Genomic DNA, 16131 nt, shown 5'->3' on the forward strand with positions numbered 1-16131 from the left:
TACTTGGTTGGTGCGGTCTTTTCTGGAGATCTTGTAGCCTTCGGGGATGGCGGGTAGCGATGTCTGGAGCAGAGGAGGCGTTCATCCATGTCTCCGTGATGAAGGCGACGTCCGGGGCTGTGGAGTCCAGGAGGTCCCAAAGTTCAACGGCGTGCTTGTGGACGGAACGAGCGTTGACCAGGATGCACTTGAGGTGGTTGATGGCGCGTGGGCTTGTGGTCGTGGTAGTTGCGTGGTGGAAGATGCGTTTGCAGGAGTTGCAGGCGAAGGGTCCATGGGTGCGTTTGGGGTGAGCTAGGAAGCAGGTTTTGGAGCGCCCTGGGTTGAGGGCGTGGAGGGTGGTGGGGTCGTAGCGGATCAGCGGGGCTTGGGGGAGCTGGGGACCAGGGGTCGTGGCGCTGGGCGCGGGCCAGACGCGGACGGGCGCAGACGGGCTTGCCTCTGGCGCGCCTCCGGCACGCCAGCGGTGTGCCCGCTGCGCGCGCCCGCTGCACAGTCGCGCAGCGGCCGCCATAAGAGGTAGGAGGGGGGGGGGAGGGGTCAGCTGGGGGCGAATGGGAGCTGGGGGGCGGGGGCGTGCAGGAGGTCGCGGCGGGAAAGCGCGAGGGAGGGGGGGGGACAGGTAGAGTGAGAGGAGCTGGGGGAGGGGGTTTAGGGTGGAGGAGGGTGAGTGTTAGGAGGTTTGGAGATTAGGGAGAGAGATAGGAGTAGGGTTGTGAAGATAGGGGAGGGGGGGTTGTAGAGGTGGGTGAGGGAGAGAGGTAGAGTGAGAGGATAGGGAGATAGGTAGTAGAGGGGGTGGCGGGAGGGGGGGGAGAGATAGAGAAATAGATAGAGAAAATAGATAGAGAAGTCGATAGATAGGGAAATAGATAGATAGACAGATAGGTAGGTAGGAGGAGGTGGAGAGTGGGGGAGTTAGATAGTGAGATAGGGAGCTAGAGAGATAGGAAGATAGGAGGAGTGAGGGAGGTAGATAGCGAACGGGTTAGCTAGGGGTGAGAGAGGGGGAGGCGAGTGAGGGAGGGGGATGAGGAAGGAGCAGGAGGGCAGGCTCGGGGGAAGAAGACGGAGGATGTAGAAGAGCCGAAGACAGGAGAACAGAAGACAGGAGAACAGAAGACAGAAGAACAGAAGACAGAAGAACAGAAGACCGGAAGAGCAGAAGACAGAAGAACAGAAGACAGAAGAACAGAAGATCGGAAGAGCAGAAGAACAGAGAAGAACAGAGAAGAACAGAGAAGAACAGAGAAGAACAGAGAAGAACACAGAAGAACAGAGAAGAACACAGAAGAACACAGAAGAACACAGAAGAACCGAGAAGAAGAACACAGAAGCACAGAGAAGAACAGAGAAGAAGAACACAGAATACACATCCCTGTTTGTCACCTCTTTATAAAGGTGGGAGCCGCTGACACACTTTTGGTTCCAGTTCCAAGTTCTCTCTGACTAAGGAGGGTGTGCTTCACAGAGTATTATGAGGGCTATGGTGCAAACAGCAACCCGGCTGGTGTCTGCCTTACAGCCAGCTCCGCAGAGGTGGGGGGCGATACCTGGAGACCGATCTGGAGGGTAAACTGCCTGAATTGTGCTTGGAACCCAAGTAGTTCCGCCTGAGTAAAAAGTGCCATTTCTTGCTCTTTTGACGTTCATATGAAGCACCAAGGCATAAGATCATAGTCCCAAGTCTGCGGAAAGCAAACACTGGATCATATAAGGAGAGCTTGCGCTTTTTGTAGAGGCTGGGTAATGAAGAGGTGTGTTGGGCAACGTTGAATTTTATAAAACAATTGTTGGCCCTGGGAAAGAGATATGAATTGGTACCCTTGGGTTAATAGTCTAAGGACTGATTATTGCAGTGCTGCGGTTTTGAATGTTTTCTTTTAATCCTTTTATCTTTTTATCATTTTAATTCTGCAGTTACACATATGATGTTCTAATGTTGGAAATGTGTAATTGATCATTTTTCTTCATGTATACTTTTATGGATTTTCAAAAAAAGTCTGAATAAAGGTTTTTTATGATGATGATGATGAGTAAGAAGTGAAGGTGTGAGTCAGCCCTGAAGGAGCTGACCACTGGAACGAGCTTGAGGCAACTGACCCTGGTGAATGGTCTGTCCAGCAAAGACTATCACACAAAGCGTTGCAACCTGGGGGTTAAATTAACTATTTCCACTGCAACATTGGAGAAAGCATTGGATTCTGGAGGGTTCAGAATTAGGTTTCCCCATGATACTTAGCAAAATTGGGGAAAGTGTTGTAATCTGGTGTTGGGGGTGGAGTGAGGAGGAGGGTACCAGAGTAACTATTGCCACTCCCAATGAAGAAACATTGAGAAAAGTGTTGCACTCAAGACAGGTAAAATGTACTATTTCTAGTCCCAAAAAAAACCCCCACAAATAAAAAATAAAAAGTATTTAAATGTAAATTAAATAACAATAATATTTCAGTAATGATCAAAATAACTCATTTATAAACTTTAAATTAAAAAAGTGTTAAAAGTGTAATATATACACAATACACAATAAATTCAGAATCTTTATTTTTCTAACAAAATGTACAATTAAAATTGATGAATTTAATACAAATAATATGAATTCTTAAATAAAATGTTTTCACAATACTTCAATGATTTAAAAAATAAACATTAAAATAAATGTATACATTTTAAAACACTATGGGGGTCATTCCAAGTTTGGCCAAACTTCCCCCATCAAAAGACTGCTCCGCGGTCAGAAGACCGCGGGGGCCATTTCGACTTTCCCGCTGGGCCGGCTGGCGCCCGCCAAGGGAGCGCCCGCCGGCCCAGCGGGAAAGGCCCTGCAACACAGGAGCCGGCGGTGTTGCAGGGGTGCGACGGGTGCAGTTGCACCCGTCGCGATTTTCACTGTCTGCTAAGCAGACAGTGAAAATCATGCTGGGGCCCTGTTAGGGGGCCCCTGCACTGCCCATGCAGTGCCAGTGGCATGGGCAGTGCAGGGGCCCCCAGGTGCCCCCGACACCCGTTCCCGCCATCCTGTTCCTGGCGGTAAAAACCGCCAGAAACAGGATGGCGGGAAGGGGGTCAAAATCTCCATGGCGGCGCTGCAAGCAGCGCCGCCATGGAGATTCAGCCCAGCCAGGGGTAATCCGGCGGGAAAACGCCGGATCCCCTTTTCTGACCACGGCTTTACCACAAAACCCAAGAACCTTAAAAATAATAAATATTTTGTTAAATAAATAAATATTGTACTAATTTATAAAATGTAAACAAAATAAAATATTAAAACATTATTTTAAAACACATCCCACCCAATGCCTCTATAAATCCCTATATCCTTAAAAATACATAACAATAAATTTAAAAAAAAGTAAAAGTAATTTGAAACATAAAACAAAATATTATTTTTACGAAAATATAATAAATAAAAAAAAAAAAAAAACTCACACACCCCTATGAAACCCAGCAACCCAAAGAAATACAAAAAATAAAGTAATATGTTTTTAAATACCTAATTTAAAAATTAGAATAAAATATTACATTTTCAATAATTATTTTTAAATACTCCCCGTCCAACACATCTACACATTTTGACATCCTAGAAAAATAACATTGAACCGAAACCATATATTAAAAAAAAAAAAGAAAACAAATTCTAACTAAATTAGAATATACATATCATTTACAACACTTCCAACCCAAATTTATTTTTTACAATTGTTATTAAAATATTGTAACAAAAAATAATAAAAAAGACAATTAAAAAAAATCCCAAAGAACATTTTAGAGACATGCTGAAGGGGCCCCACTATAGCCCCCAACTCTGCCTTTCCATCAGCCTTTTCATGGCAGGGATTCCGCCATGAAAAGGCTGGTGGAAAGGAAAGTCGTCATCAGCACAGCAGTGGCTGACTATGACTTCGACCTCCACCAACCCGTCGGGATCCTTTATCCTGGTGGAGGAGGCAGTCTCCTGGTGGTCCAACTGCCAGGATCATAATCTGGCAGTTAGACCGCCCGGATTGTGGCGGTCCACCCGGAACAGCGAATTTAGCTCTCCTAGGACCGCCAAACTTGTAATGAGGCTCTTAGATCTTTGGAACCAAGCAAATTTGGCTGCCTTCCAGGAAAAACAGTAAACAGGCCCATCAAAAGGCTTTCTCCTATCATCAGGAGACCAGTGGCATTATCTTTTCTTCTAAAAGGCCATATGGTCCCACAAGTGCACCGCAGATTTTTTACCTGAATTTCCACGAGATCTTGACTCTATTGGAAACAATTTAATTAGGCGTGAAGGGGATTGAGCGACTAAAGAATGTGTCATCTTTCATTTGACTAGAGCTAATAGGTCACAAGCTAAAACTGCAAAACACAAAAACGAATAAATAAATAAAAACATGCACTACATTGGAAGCAGGTGATGATGACCTGAGTACGGAGGAACAAACTATTTGACACTGTCTTGTGAATGATCAAACTTGTTCTACTTCTCTCCATTGTGCGTGTTACCCATGCTACTTGTTCGCAATCCTATTATGGTCAATATTTACAGGACTTCTGAATTTTCAATATGGAAATGGGATTAAATCATCATCCCCAATACTTCCTGTGGCCACTCATTTACAACCACTTTTATATTTTGCACTGGTAAACGTCAAATCTACTGGAGTTCTGTTTTCCCTTTTGTGACCTTGCACAATTTGCTGAAGTACAAATAGCATTTCTCTGTACAAATTGCTTACTGCTTTGTCAACATTAAATAACCTTTTGAATTAGACGGAATATGAATAGGCAGGTTTAACAAAGGGCACTGTACTGTGACTGGTCAACATAAATAGCTGGCTTGTTTGAGGCTTCCTGAAGGGTGACATAGAACACTTTTGGAAGAAAAAATATTTAATCTGAGATCAAAATTCAAAGGCCCTTCTCATTTACAAATGCCTTGGAAGATGGATGACAAATTGGATGAAGGCTTGGAAGAAACAGCTGACCAAAGAGAGGAATCCAAGAGTTGATGGCTGATGCAAGGCTTGAAGACAATGAACAGGGGAAGCAATGGTAAACTTTAGCAACATAACATCTTGTAAATGAAACAAAAACACTTCCTGAACAAACTTACAATGTTGTCCTTGATAACATGGAGCATTCCCAGCCCCTTGAAATACACCATTATGGCTCGCCTTTTAAAGAAACCATTTGCTGGCACTAAAATCTTGAGGAAATAATCTCCAATCTTTAACCTATGCTACTCCAGTGAAATAATGGAAAGGGAGGCAATGGGACAGTTTCAAGATAGAAGAGACTGTACCATCTTGTTTACAATCATCAGTCAGAATGCAAGTCACTGAGAGACACTGAGGCCCATATTTATACTTTTTGACGCAAAACTGCGCTAACGCAGTTTTGCGTCAAAAAAATTAGCGCCGGTTAACACCATTCTGAAGCACCGTGCGGGCGCCGTATTTATTGAATGACGTTAGCCGGCGTTAGCCGCCGGCGCCGTCTGGTGTGCGTTAAAAAAAAACGACGTACACCAGGCAGCGCCGGCGTAGGGGAAAATGGAGCTTGGGCGTCAAGAAATGGGGCAAGTCAGGTTGAGGCAATTTTTGCGCCTCAACCCGATTTGCGCCATTTTTTTTTCACTCCCAAACCCCATAGAAATGACTCCTGTCTTAGCAAAGACAGGAGTCATGCCCCCTTGCCCAATGGCCATGCCCAGGGGACTCCTGTCCCCTGGGCATGGTCATTGGGCATAGTGGCATGTAGGGGGGCACAAATCAGGCCCCCCTATGCCACAAAAAAAAATAAAAAAAATACTTACCTGAACTTACCTTAATGTCCCTGGGATGGGTCCCTCCAGCCTTGGGTGTCCTCCTGGGGTGGGCAAGGGTGACAGGGGGTGTCCCTGGGGGCATGGCAGGGCACCTCTGGGCTCCTTCAGAGCCCACAGGTCCCTTAACGCCTGCCTTTTGCAGGCGCTAAAAAACGGCGCAAAAGCGGCCGTACGTCATTTTTTTTGACCCGCCTACTCCCGGGTGTGATTTTTGCCCAGGAGTATAAATCCGACGCACATGCCTCGGAGTCGATTTTTTAGACGGGAACGCCTACCTTGCATCTCATTAACGCAAAGTAGGTGTCCACGCTAAAAAATGACGCTAACTCCATGGACTTTGGCGCTAGACGCGTCTAATGCCAAAGTATAAATATGGAGTTAGTTTTGCGTCGAAATTGCGTCAAAAAAACGATGCAATTCCGGCGCAAACGGAGTATAAATATGCCCCTGAATATTTCCTAACTAGCATGAGAGACGAGGACCTCATCTTAATGGATAAAGGAGATCCTTGACTTCTCTGACACTATACAATATCCCATAGGATAATGCTGTTAAAACTGAAAGACTGGGCAGGAGTGTTTGCACCACCCCTGATGTGGATTTGAGTCTTCCTCCACAACTACATCCAAAAACATTCCGACTGGATCAGTGGAATTATTTTAAGCATTGTGTTGAACGGCAAGTTACAGAACTCATCCTTACCCTGCCTCCTGATAAACATCTATATACATGCTCTGAAGATGCTTGAAATGTTGCAGGTTAATTTCCAAATTTCAAACAACCTGCAAATCTACTTCCAAATTGAAAACAAGGACCAGAAAAAAACAAAATCTTGTCATGACTGAAAACATTTCATGGAATTCGATGGTCTCTTTTCCATGAATGAAGCAAAGACTGGTTTCCTCAATTAGCTTCCAAACCTGGGAAAGCCTCCATCCTCATTGCTGATAGCGAGGCACTTGGGAGTTATATTGCACTATGAGCACGTATTCGCTGTGCAAGTCAACAAAGTGATCAAGGTTGTCAACCTGCAATTCTCCCATTGTGCCAAAGTGACATCAGAATGGAACTGTCAAGAGCCTCAGGTTACTTCTTTGGCTATGGCTCTACAGAAGGCCCATAAAGAAACTCATCATCAGGTTGCAGAGGTTACAAAGCAGGCTGACAAAAGGTGCTTGAACCTACTAAGTGAAAATACAAACAAACAACATTTCAACCCCTTTACTGGCTCCTGGTGGATGTAAGACTTTCAACCACAGTTCATTTGATGGTACATAAAACATATTGGGCCAAAAGTCCAGGATAGCTGCAGAAAATGGCTCCTGACAATTAATCTGTTATATGTGCAAACATCTTTGATCAGCCGATGCACCCTGCAAACATCTTTGATCAGTCAATGCACCTTCAAGTTAACACACTACAAAGCAAAGCATACATGTACTGAGTGACCTAGGAATTCCTTGTAAGCAAGCCTAAATGGAACACATACAACTGAGAAAATATCCCTAAAGTGAATTACTTAATATTGCCTTTATCTGTTCTGCACACAGGTTAGGGAATCAAAGGAAGTCTCTTGGCTGTCTTTACCCCACTACCACAATTGCCTTATCAAAAAAGCAAACATGGTCAAAACCAATAGATGAATAGGCTGCTGTTCAGCATGGCTAAAAGTTAGTGTTGTAGAGTGGTGAGTTAAGTAGAGTATTGTAGAGCAGAGTGGAGGGTTGAGGAGTTGCATAGAGTGGATTGTAGTAGAGAGGAGTGTTGTTGTCCAGTGGGGAGTCGAATGGAGTGTCCTGGAGTAGAGTGGAATGTTGTGGAGTAGAGTGGTGAAGAATGGCGAGTCACAGAGTGGTCATAGAGAGTAGAAAAGTGGAGTGGGACAGAGTGCAGTGTTGCGGCACAGAGTGGAATAGAGTGAAGCGTTGTGGAGTGTCGCGGAGTAGAGTAGTGTGTCATAGAATGGAGTGTTGCGGAGTAGGGCAGAGTAGTGTGTTGTGGAGGGGCATAGATTTGAGTAGTTTGTTATAGAGTGAATGGCGTAGAGTGGAATATGCATGATGTGGTAGTGCACTGCCATTACAGACAACACATTTTCATTTGAAGTGACCATTGTATTTGCACAGACATACAGTTTTACCGCTAAAACTATACAGTTCACAAACAATGTGTGTAAATGGCATCACCTAGTGTATTGATTAGTTTTGATCGTTTTGCAATATTTGTTTTCTCCTCACTTCATAATTACAATATAAATTGCTTCTTTTGTGCTTTCCTAATTCTGATATATTCTGAAATAGTTGCACAATTCATTTCCAGACATTTCAATTTTGGTGTGTGCTACAAAAAAGCCTTTCCCCAACATTGTTAGATAAATCCTCTAAGTCAGAGAAACGCAAGTAAACACCAACATACCATGGAAGACAAAGCCTGACATTCGACCTCTGTCTTTGAATGCACAGCAAATGTGACAACATAAGAACAACATTTAAGGTCTGTGTACAGAAGGCGAATACTCGTGGAAGACTACAGTCTCCACGCGAGGGACAAAGACATGCTGGGCTGCCTAAAACAAATAAAGCCAGTAAATAGAAAGCAAGCAAATGTGAGTTACAAACTACAAAGCCAATGGTAAGCAAAGGGTGGAATGCATTGTTAGGTCAGCTTTCAGAATGTCACCAAGTCGTCTTTAGCAACCAGACACATGTGCTGCGATGCTTGGATTGTTCCTCTTCTTTACCATGTTTTCAATGCTGATTACCTTTCTTTGTTTCATCTATCTAATTATCCCAGCTGACTTTTTGTATTCTAGATTGCGATTGTGTCAATAAATGTATTGAGAACTTATCTTGTATCTTCTTCTCACACCGTGGTATGCATGAGGAAAAGTAGGAAAGGGGTACAATCTGTTTCCATGACTTTCCTTGGAAGTTGGAGTGTAATGTTCAAGTTGCCATAATCACCTTTTGCCCCGGTGGGTATGCCTGCAGCTACTAACTGTGTGCATAGTCTCCTATACTTTGCCGTTCTGCTGTCCTAAACATGTAGACTATTACCAAAGAAGGAACTGTATAACATGGTGCCACCAATTTATCAAGGTCAGGTTCTTATTTAATGGCTCTCCTGAGTAGTTTTCCCTTGTATGCCTATGGTGCCCTATTTACCTTTACACATAGATGTCTGCGGTGTTAGGGAACTATCCTCCTCAGCTGTATAAGTAGCACCTATATTTGTCTCTAGGTTGTTCAAGCTTGAACATTTACATCTTAATGGGCTACCTAATGAGCGTGGAGATGTTACATTCGTTGTTGAGGCACACAAAGCATACAGATCAGAAACATTTAATTAATGGGTCAGTTTCCTGCAGTTGATGCAAACTCAAATACATTTCACACATACATGGCAGCTAACACGTCAAAGCAATATATGGCATACCACTATTTATAAATACCTCTAACATATCAGGAACATCAAAACTGGTTCCAGGGTGGTCTACCACACGTTAGATTGGGTCCCCTGAGTAACGAAGGTGCCACATGGCCGGTTCTAGCTGCCAACACTCCACATCCAGATATTCAAAATTTACAGGCAGCAGGTCTGAGCCCACTTTATAATACAGTAAGTCTATATAGACACTTAACACAATTCGTAATGTGAACATTAAATACTGCCCCAGCAATTGCTGCTCCAGCTGTCCAACCGGGGATTAACCAGTGACTATTAATGCTATTATGGGTAAAGCACCCACCAAATGGGAGGAAATTCAGTTTTGGATTGCTTAAAAAACAAATCAGCTGGAAGCAGTGTTTCCCCATACGGGGCTCCAAGTAAAACACAATTCTCACAATGTACTTGCCACTTGAGATAGTACCCTCAACTGACGATTGTGCTACTTGGGGCACAGTTTCTGCTGCAATATATACCATAACTCATGTTACACCATGTCTTGCGGTTTTACCAGAGGTGTTAAAACAAATTCAAAATGAATACGGGGCTACCCCTGCCCTGGACTTGGGGATGAAATTTATTGGCTTTGCCACAGTATTCTCAATTATTTAAGAAATATGAAAGGGAAAGCAGTGGCATTGTCTGTACTCCAGCAGCTCTCACAGGTTCCTTTAATAGATCAGAAATATGAGCTACCAAAAATAATTGCCGAAACCTATACATGTATATGCCGGAATAATCTGGGGGCAGAACAAATAAGCCACTGTTTAAAAGTAATTCTGAAAAGAAATATTAAGCAAGCACAGGCGTCTTTTAAAAAACACTAGGACAAATAAAAATGTAATAACAACAAAGAAAATTACGGGGAGATTCTCCTCAGCCAGAGATCTCTGGAAAGCACTACAACCTGTGTAAACATGACATTATGAAACAGCCTGACTGGTATCAGCATACTGATACACACCCTTCTTGTTCTTTTCAGGACTCAGAGCGCCGAACGTGAGCGTACGTGAAACTGAAAAAGGACTCACATTGTTCATCACAGTAATAAAGAAAGAGAAACATCCTCAACAAAAACCCCAATTCAAAAAGAAGGCTGCTGAAATTTCAGAAAAATATGCCACACATACTGGGAATACTGCTGTGGATCAGGACGTGGGTGGTGACTCTGCTTGACAGTGCAGCAGTGGTCACAATAGTTTGCAAGAATCTTCAAGAGTTTCTGGCTGTGAGAACAAGTAATGACTATTTAGAAGCCGAAACCTCAGACAGGGGAGTCGCCCCTCCAGATCAAGTACAGAAATTGGAAATTCAAATTGAGCAGGACATAATGTGCACAATTAAAGTACATTTCTGGGAAAGTTTAACATTAAGCTATGACATTCTCTGGGCAGAAAAAAGATTACCCACCAGAATTTGTTAGAACCCTCCCACAAGGGGAAGATGTGATTCTACCATCGCTTTCAGTCCTTGTTCCAGACCAAGTAAAGCAAGCTTATGCTTTTGCAGAAGCCCTGGCATTATACCTCAACTATGTAGGCTGGGTTAGGGATTATCCCTATCACATAATACCCATAAGGTCCAGCTCATAAGTGCAACCACAATACCCCATAAATCATGAAGTAAAAGCTTCTGTAAGGGTGATTCTCTCACAGCTTAAGTACCAGGGAGTAGTTGAACCATGCGTACCACCTATGAACAACCCTTTGTTCCCCGTAGGTAAGTCGGACCGCTCATATAGAATGGTTTTAGTTTACAGGCATTTAAATAGTCACACATTGACTTTTGCAATACAAAGCACAGTAAAGCACTAATGAACGTAATTGTCCACAAAAATTACAAAACAAGTTTGGATATCTCCAGTGGGTTTTTCTGCAAAATATAGCACATAAAAGCAGTGATCTGACCGCTTTCTCCACGCTTGGCTCTCAGCGCTGATTTTGCTGACTTCCCCAGGGGTATAAGAACAGGCCAGGGCTGTACCCTGTCTGTGTGACAGCAATATTACATGATATTGATCCAGAGTCATTGTCCTATGTAGATGACACATACCTGATGGATGATGACTTAAAGACACAATTAGCCAGAGTAGATTGCATTGTTTTGGGGGTTTGCAGAATGTGGTTACAAATTACATTTTAAGAAAACAAAAATTGATTTTCTCATGGGCCTGTTTTTGGGATAGGAGCAATCAAAAGAAGGGAAAAGTCTGGCACCATACTTCTTCGATAAGTGGGCACAATTGCAACCACCAAATGCCATTACAAATTATGATCCCTGCTAGACCATATATACATGATTATGCACAACACATAAAACCACTTTATGATTTAATTTGTCCAGATTCCTCCCATAAACATTTAACACCAGAACACACACAAATACTCAGATCACTACAGACCGACATGCTTGACACTCAAACACACGTGAAAACAAAAAAACCTTGGTTATCCGGACAATTCCAGCTGCCATTGACTTTATTTATGTCACATTCAAAGAAGGTGACACAGTGCTGATTGCATATAAATCGTATTTATATTCCAATGCTGAAATGCATTTTGCATTCACTGAAAAAATACTGACTGCAGTTCAAATTGCTGTCATTAAGGAAAGTTATGGCTCAGGAGAAGCGCATCACTGTCATAATCCCGGTACCTGCCTTAGAGGCAGTTAAAAAGGCTAGCGCTACAAATGCAAAAGCCATCCATCCTAGTTAGATACAATGGGCCACTTCTTTGACTGCCATGGATGTAGACTATGCTTTTGACCCAACGTTGCAAAATCAAGAATTTCTCAATATGCACTGGAGTACCTCATGTCCACTAACATTATGCCTCTTGATCAGTATAAATACATTATTTACACTGGTGGTTCAGCTGAACCTGCTGTAGGTAGAAAACATCAATACTTCGTAGCTTGCGCAGCTGTTTATGGAGTCATGAGGGTTGGAGAATTCCACCCTCAATAGACCTTTACACACTCCTTAGGGGATTGCAGTGCACAACCAGCTGAACTAAAAGCACTGACTTTAGTGCTGGAATATACAGATCCTAAATTCCAGAGACTTCTTGTATGTGATTAGTACTACTGTGTCCAGTCTTTCAATGAAAATCTGGTGCCTTGATGGATTCAGAGACTCTAAAGGAAACACAATCAAGCACAAAATGCTCTGGCGGAAGGTGGCGGAGTTTAAAGACAAACTGCCACAGGCTCATTTAATACACACATTGGACTATCAACGTGTTGGAATACTTGTAGGGAATTAATTGGCTGATGAAGCAGTTGTTACTGCAATAGTAACTGCGATTACTTGTTCCCACACGAGGATGGATGATGAAATACCTGCTGCCGTGAATGCCTCAGCTGGTGGCACCCCCTTACCCAAAGCATATCCAGCAAAATATTCCTACCACTTAAGTGCCCAAAACATTCCTTATGTAACAATTTCAGGGGTGGGTGATTGTGCTATTCCCAACCAAGACTGTAGGCTACAATTAATTCAAGCAGCTCATGAGGTGTTGCTTCTGCCATGCTGATGTGGCGTCTACTGTTACATTATTACAAAAACGCTATTGATGGCATGGTCTGTACAAGCAGACAAAGCAATATGTCCTTAGTTGTGACATTTGCCACCAAATTAAAGGCTCCACCATAAAGCGCCTACCACAGACACCCCTCTTAGTCTCAAACAAGCCTATGCAATGTGTGTACCCGGACCACTGTGGTCCTTTAAATTCAGATGATGCATAGAAATACATTCTACTTGCTCCAAATTCCTCTGGATGTGGCCACAATTATCGGGTGATGCTTGCACTGTTATTAAAGAATTGCAAGTCTTTATTGGCACATATGCAATTGCTGCGTTCCACTCGGATCAGGGCCCTGCTTTTGCCTCAAAAGCTTACAGGGATACCATGGGAACCCTGGGTGTAGCAGTGCATTTTTCTTTCCTCCATCATTCCGAGGGAAATTGGATAGTGGAAAATAAAAACCAAGGCTTTCAGCAATCCTTAACAGCTAGAGTATTAGCTTCAGGTCATAGTTGGGTCCAATACCTATATGCGGTCCAGTGAGCATTAAATAATCTGCCTAGAATATCTCAGGGTGGCAGTACCCCATATGAAGTCCTCTTCGGCATTCCAATGTTTGTCCAAGACCTTAATGCTCCTGGCGCAGTGATGGCTGAAACTCTTTTTGACATACATGAACGTGTCACTGTTGTGCAGAAATTAAATTTCCTAGATGAACGTTCTACTACACGTGCTGCCACTTTGGGAATGAGGGATTCACCAACATCTACAGGCTGGATTCCAAAAGTTGGGGTAATAGTTTGCAAGAAGATTGCAGTGAAAAATGTGGCGTATCACACCGTGTACCGGTGCCAGTTCTGGCAGCTACAATCTGTGTGGCCTCAGTCTCCCTTACTTTGGCATTCTGCCCTTTTACCAAAATAGGAACTGCATAACAGTATAATGCTGCAGCTGCATGATTGGAAAATAAATATTTTCATATAAAACACTGCTACAATGAAAATACTTGCTGACAAAAAGGTTACATTTTATCATATCACTGTATGAATGAAGAATGTAATTACCCTCAGTTTAACGTGTGTCCTCTTCCGTAGCCATTTCTCCCTTGGTTTTGATGGACTGAACACTGAGACTTCTTTTCCAACTAGCTCCAGTATACTTGAACTCTCGTGTCTCATTACCTAAGCAAAGTAGGCAAGAAGTGACATTCAAAGAGTGAGTACAACACTGCCATAACCCTTATTAACTTTTTTATCTTTAGTGTACCTGACTTTATGTAAAATTGCTTTGCGGTATCAAAGACAGTCTTATGCGTATTGATCAACAAATTTAACATGAGTGAAGAAATACATGGAAAGGCCATCTGTTGCAAATGCCATGCATTCTGGACACAGTTGATGAACAAACAAAGAAAGTAATTGTATTTCTAAAGATGTACAATGGACACATAGGGCCAGAGTCACAAAAAGCCTTTGCAGTCGTGGCTGAGGCTCTGCAATGCAGTTTCTCATTGCGGAGACTCCCTCATAAGTGTGGAGATCCCGCCACAACTGTGAAGCCTCCGCCATGACTGCAGAGGCTCTTTGTGAATCGGGCCCATAGGTTTTATTAATGAAGAATAGCATGAGCTAACAAAAAATTATTCACAGAATGATCATAATTGCAAAGAGCTACATAGACACTGCAAACCAAATTGTACTGTGGGTTTTATGCTTCTGGGCGGATTAGGTTTTACTGTTCGCATCCACCCCTTTTTTGACTTGTAGCTTAGTTTTGTGTAGTGAAGCCAGTGCTGCAGATTCTGGCTGTTGAGGGAAAGGCAGGCCACCCTTAAGCAGCAAACAACAGTATGTCTAAGAGAAGGTCACACAACAAGGGGCAGCTGCACTAGCACCAGGCAAAACATGTATGGTGGTGCAAGAACCATATGACAAGAAGTCACAATTCAGATCACATTCCCTGCCTCTGAGCCAAAAAAGGCCCCACGGGTCCCACTGCTGTGACCATGGCACTCTAATCTTCTTCTAAGCACACTGATTCTTCACCGGTGTTCATACTGCGACAGGTGCCATATGTTAATGCAGCAGAATCACACTTTGCACTCTAGTTGCTTTTCCATCTCACTAACGAAGAAGGATCATTGACAACAATTCCAGTAGTCATGTCCTTGCTGTTTGTATTTCTGTTACTTTTCCTTGACCACTCCTCTGCTGTTGCTTTCTTACATAGGACACGTGGGTAACTGGGCTATCACTGCACCATCCCACGCAACTACAAACCCACATGTATGTGAAACAGCAGAGTATTGCTGGTGGCAGCCTAGTTTGCTTCTCCATTAACGCTTTGCAAGGTCAAGGTAGCTGCCATATGCTGTGCAATTTTCCATGCAATTTTCTCAAGTAACAACTCTGCATGCCAAAATACAATGAGCATGCTTTTGAGAATCAGGATCATATGTTTGGTTGTAGTATGTGATGTGTTTTCACAGTATGTCTATTGTACGCAAAGAAAAATGTCAGAAATGGACAATGTGTTCTTAAAGATGTTATAAGGGATTAGCCAGATCCTTCACTACCCCATGTATGTGAGGTCTCGAAAGCGCTTAAAGATCAATGTCTGCAGCTGGACTTCAGGTTATGTATTTGATTCTGATTATCAAACACTTCATGGAAGAAACAAGACAAAGACCATACTAAGAAGTTGTCTGCAACCTTGTTTAAGTATCTTAAAACAATAAGTATAATAAACATACAGGGTCGCGGTACCTGTCGTAACAAGAAGGAGACTACATCCGTTGACTCCCAGTAGCTGGCATGGAAGAGATGTGGTAAGGCAATGGTGGGGAAGGCAGTGAGAGCATCTGGGCAGTACAGGGCATAATCGATTCTTTTCGCACCCCACCATCGGGCAGCAACTATCAGAGCAAAATACTTTGTTAGGCAAATCGTACATTAGCAATGTTACTCTCTGTCTATTGACTGGATTCTAAATCAGTTTTTGAAGAAGATTTTCTAGATCGTGCTACTTTTGATTTTAAATTTGCATGAAATAAATTTTCCAACTAGCCAAATGACTTAAAAACTAACAAAACTGATTTAATAAACCTGAAGGTGACAGGCAGTCTAACTCCATGGTCCACGTACTGTAGGTCACGACAGAAAGTGTGACTAATCCGTGTTGAACGTGTCCCAGTTTAGGCGTGGCTACAGACCAAGTGCTACAAAAAGAGTAAAAGCTAAACCGAAACTGACAAAATAATGGGGACAAATCGCATGCAAAACATTTCTCATATCTCTATGTACATTTTGAGATCATTACTTCACAAAATAGAGAACTACT

At 42.9% G+C, this 16131-nt stretch overlaps 1 protein-coding gene across 8 annotated transcripts in view; it reads right to left on the minus strand.

The window, feature by feature from the left end:
• Positions 1-16131, minus strand: part of PITPNM2 (phosphatidylinositol transfer protein membrane associated 2) — an 832934-nt gene that overhangs the window by 52345 nt on the left and 764458 nt on the right. For all 8 annotated transcript variants that reach the window (XM_069214977.1, XM_069214974.1, XM_069214975.1 and 5 more), the window contains 2 exons: positions 15558-15706; positions 13857-13973 (listed from right to left, as the gene is read on the minus strand). In XM_069214977.1, coding sequence (XP_069071078.1) covers positions 13857-13973; positions 15558-15706 — 266 coding nt within the window. The remainder of the gene's footprint in view (positions 1-13856; positions 13974-15557; positions 15707-16131) is intronic.

The sequence above is a fragment of the Pleurodeles waltl genome, chromosome 11 (genome assembly GCF_031143425.1).
Source record: "Pleurodeles waltl isolate 20211129_DDA chromosome 11, aPleWal1.hap1.20221129, whole genome shotgun sequence".
Taxonomy (NCBI): domain Eukaryota; kingdom Metazoa; phylum Chordata; class Amphibia; order Caudata; family Salamandridae; genus Pleurodeles; species Pleurodeles waltl.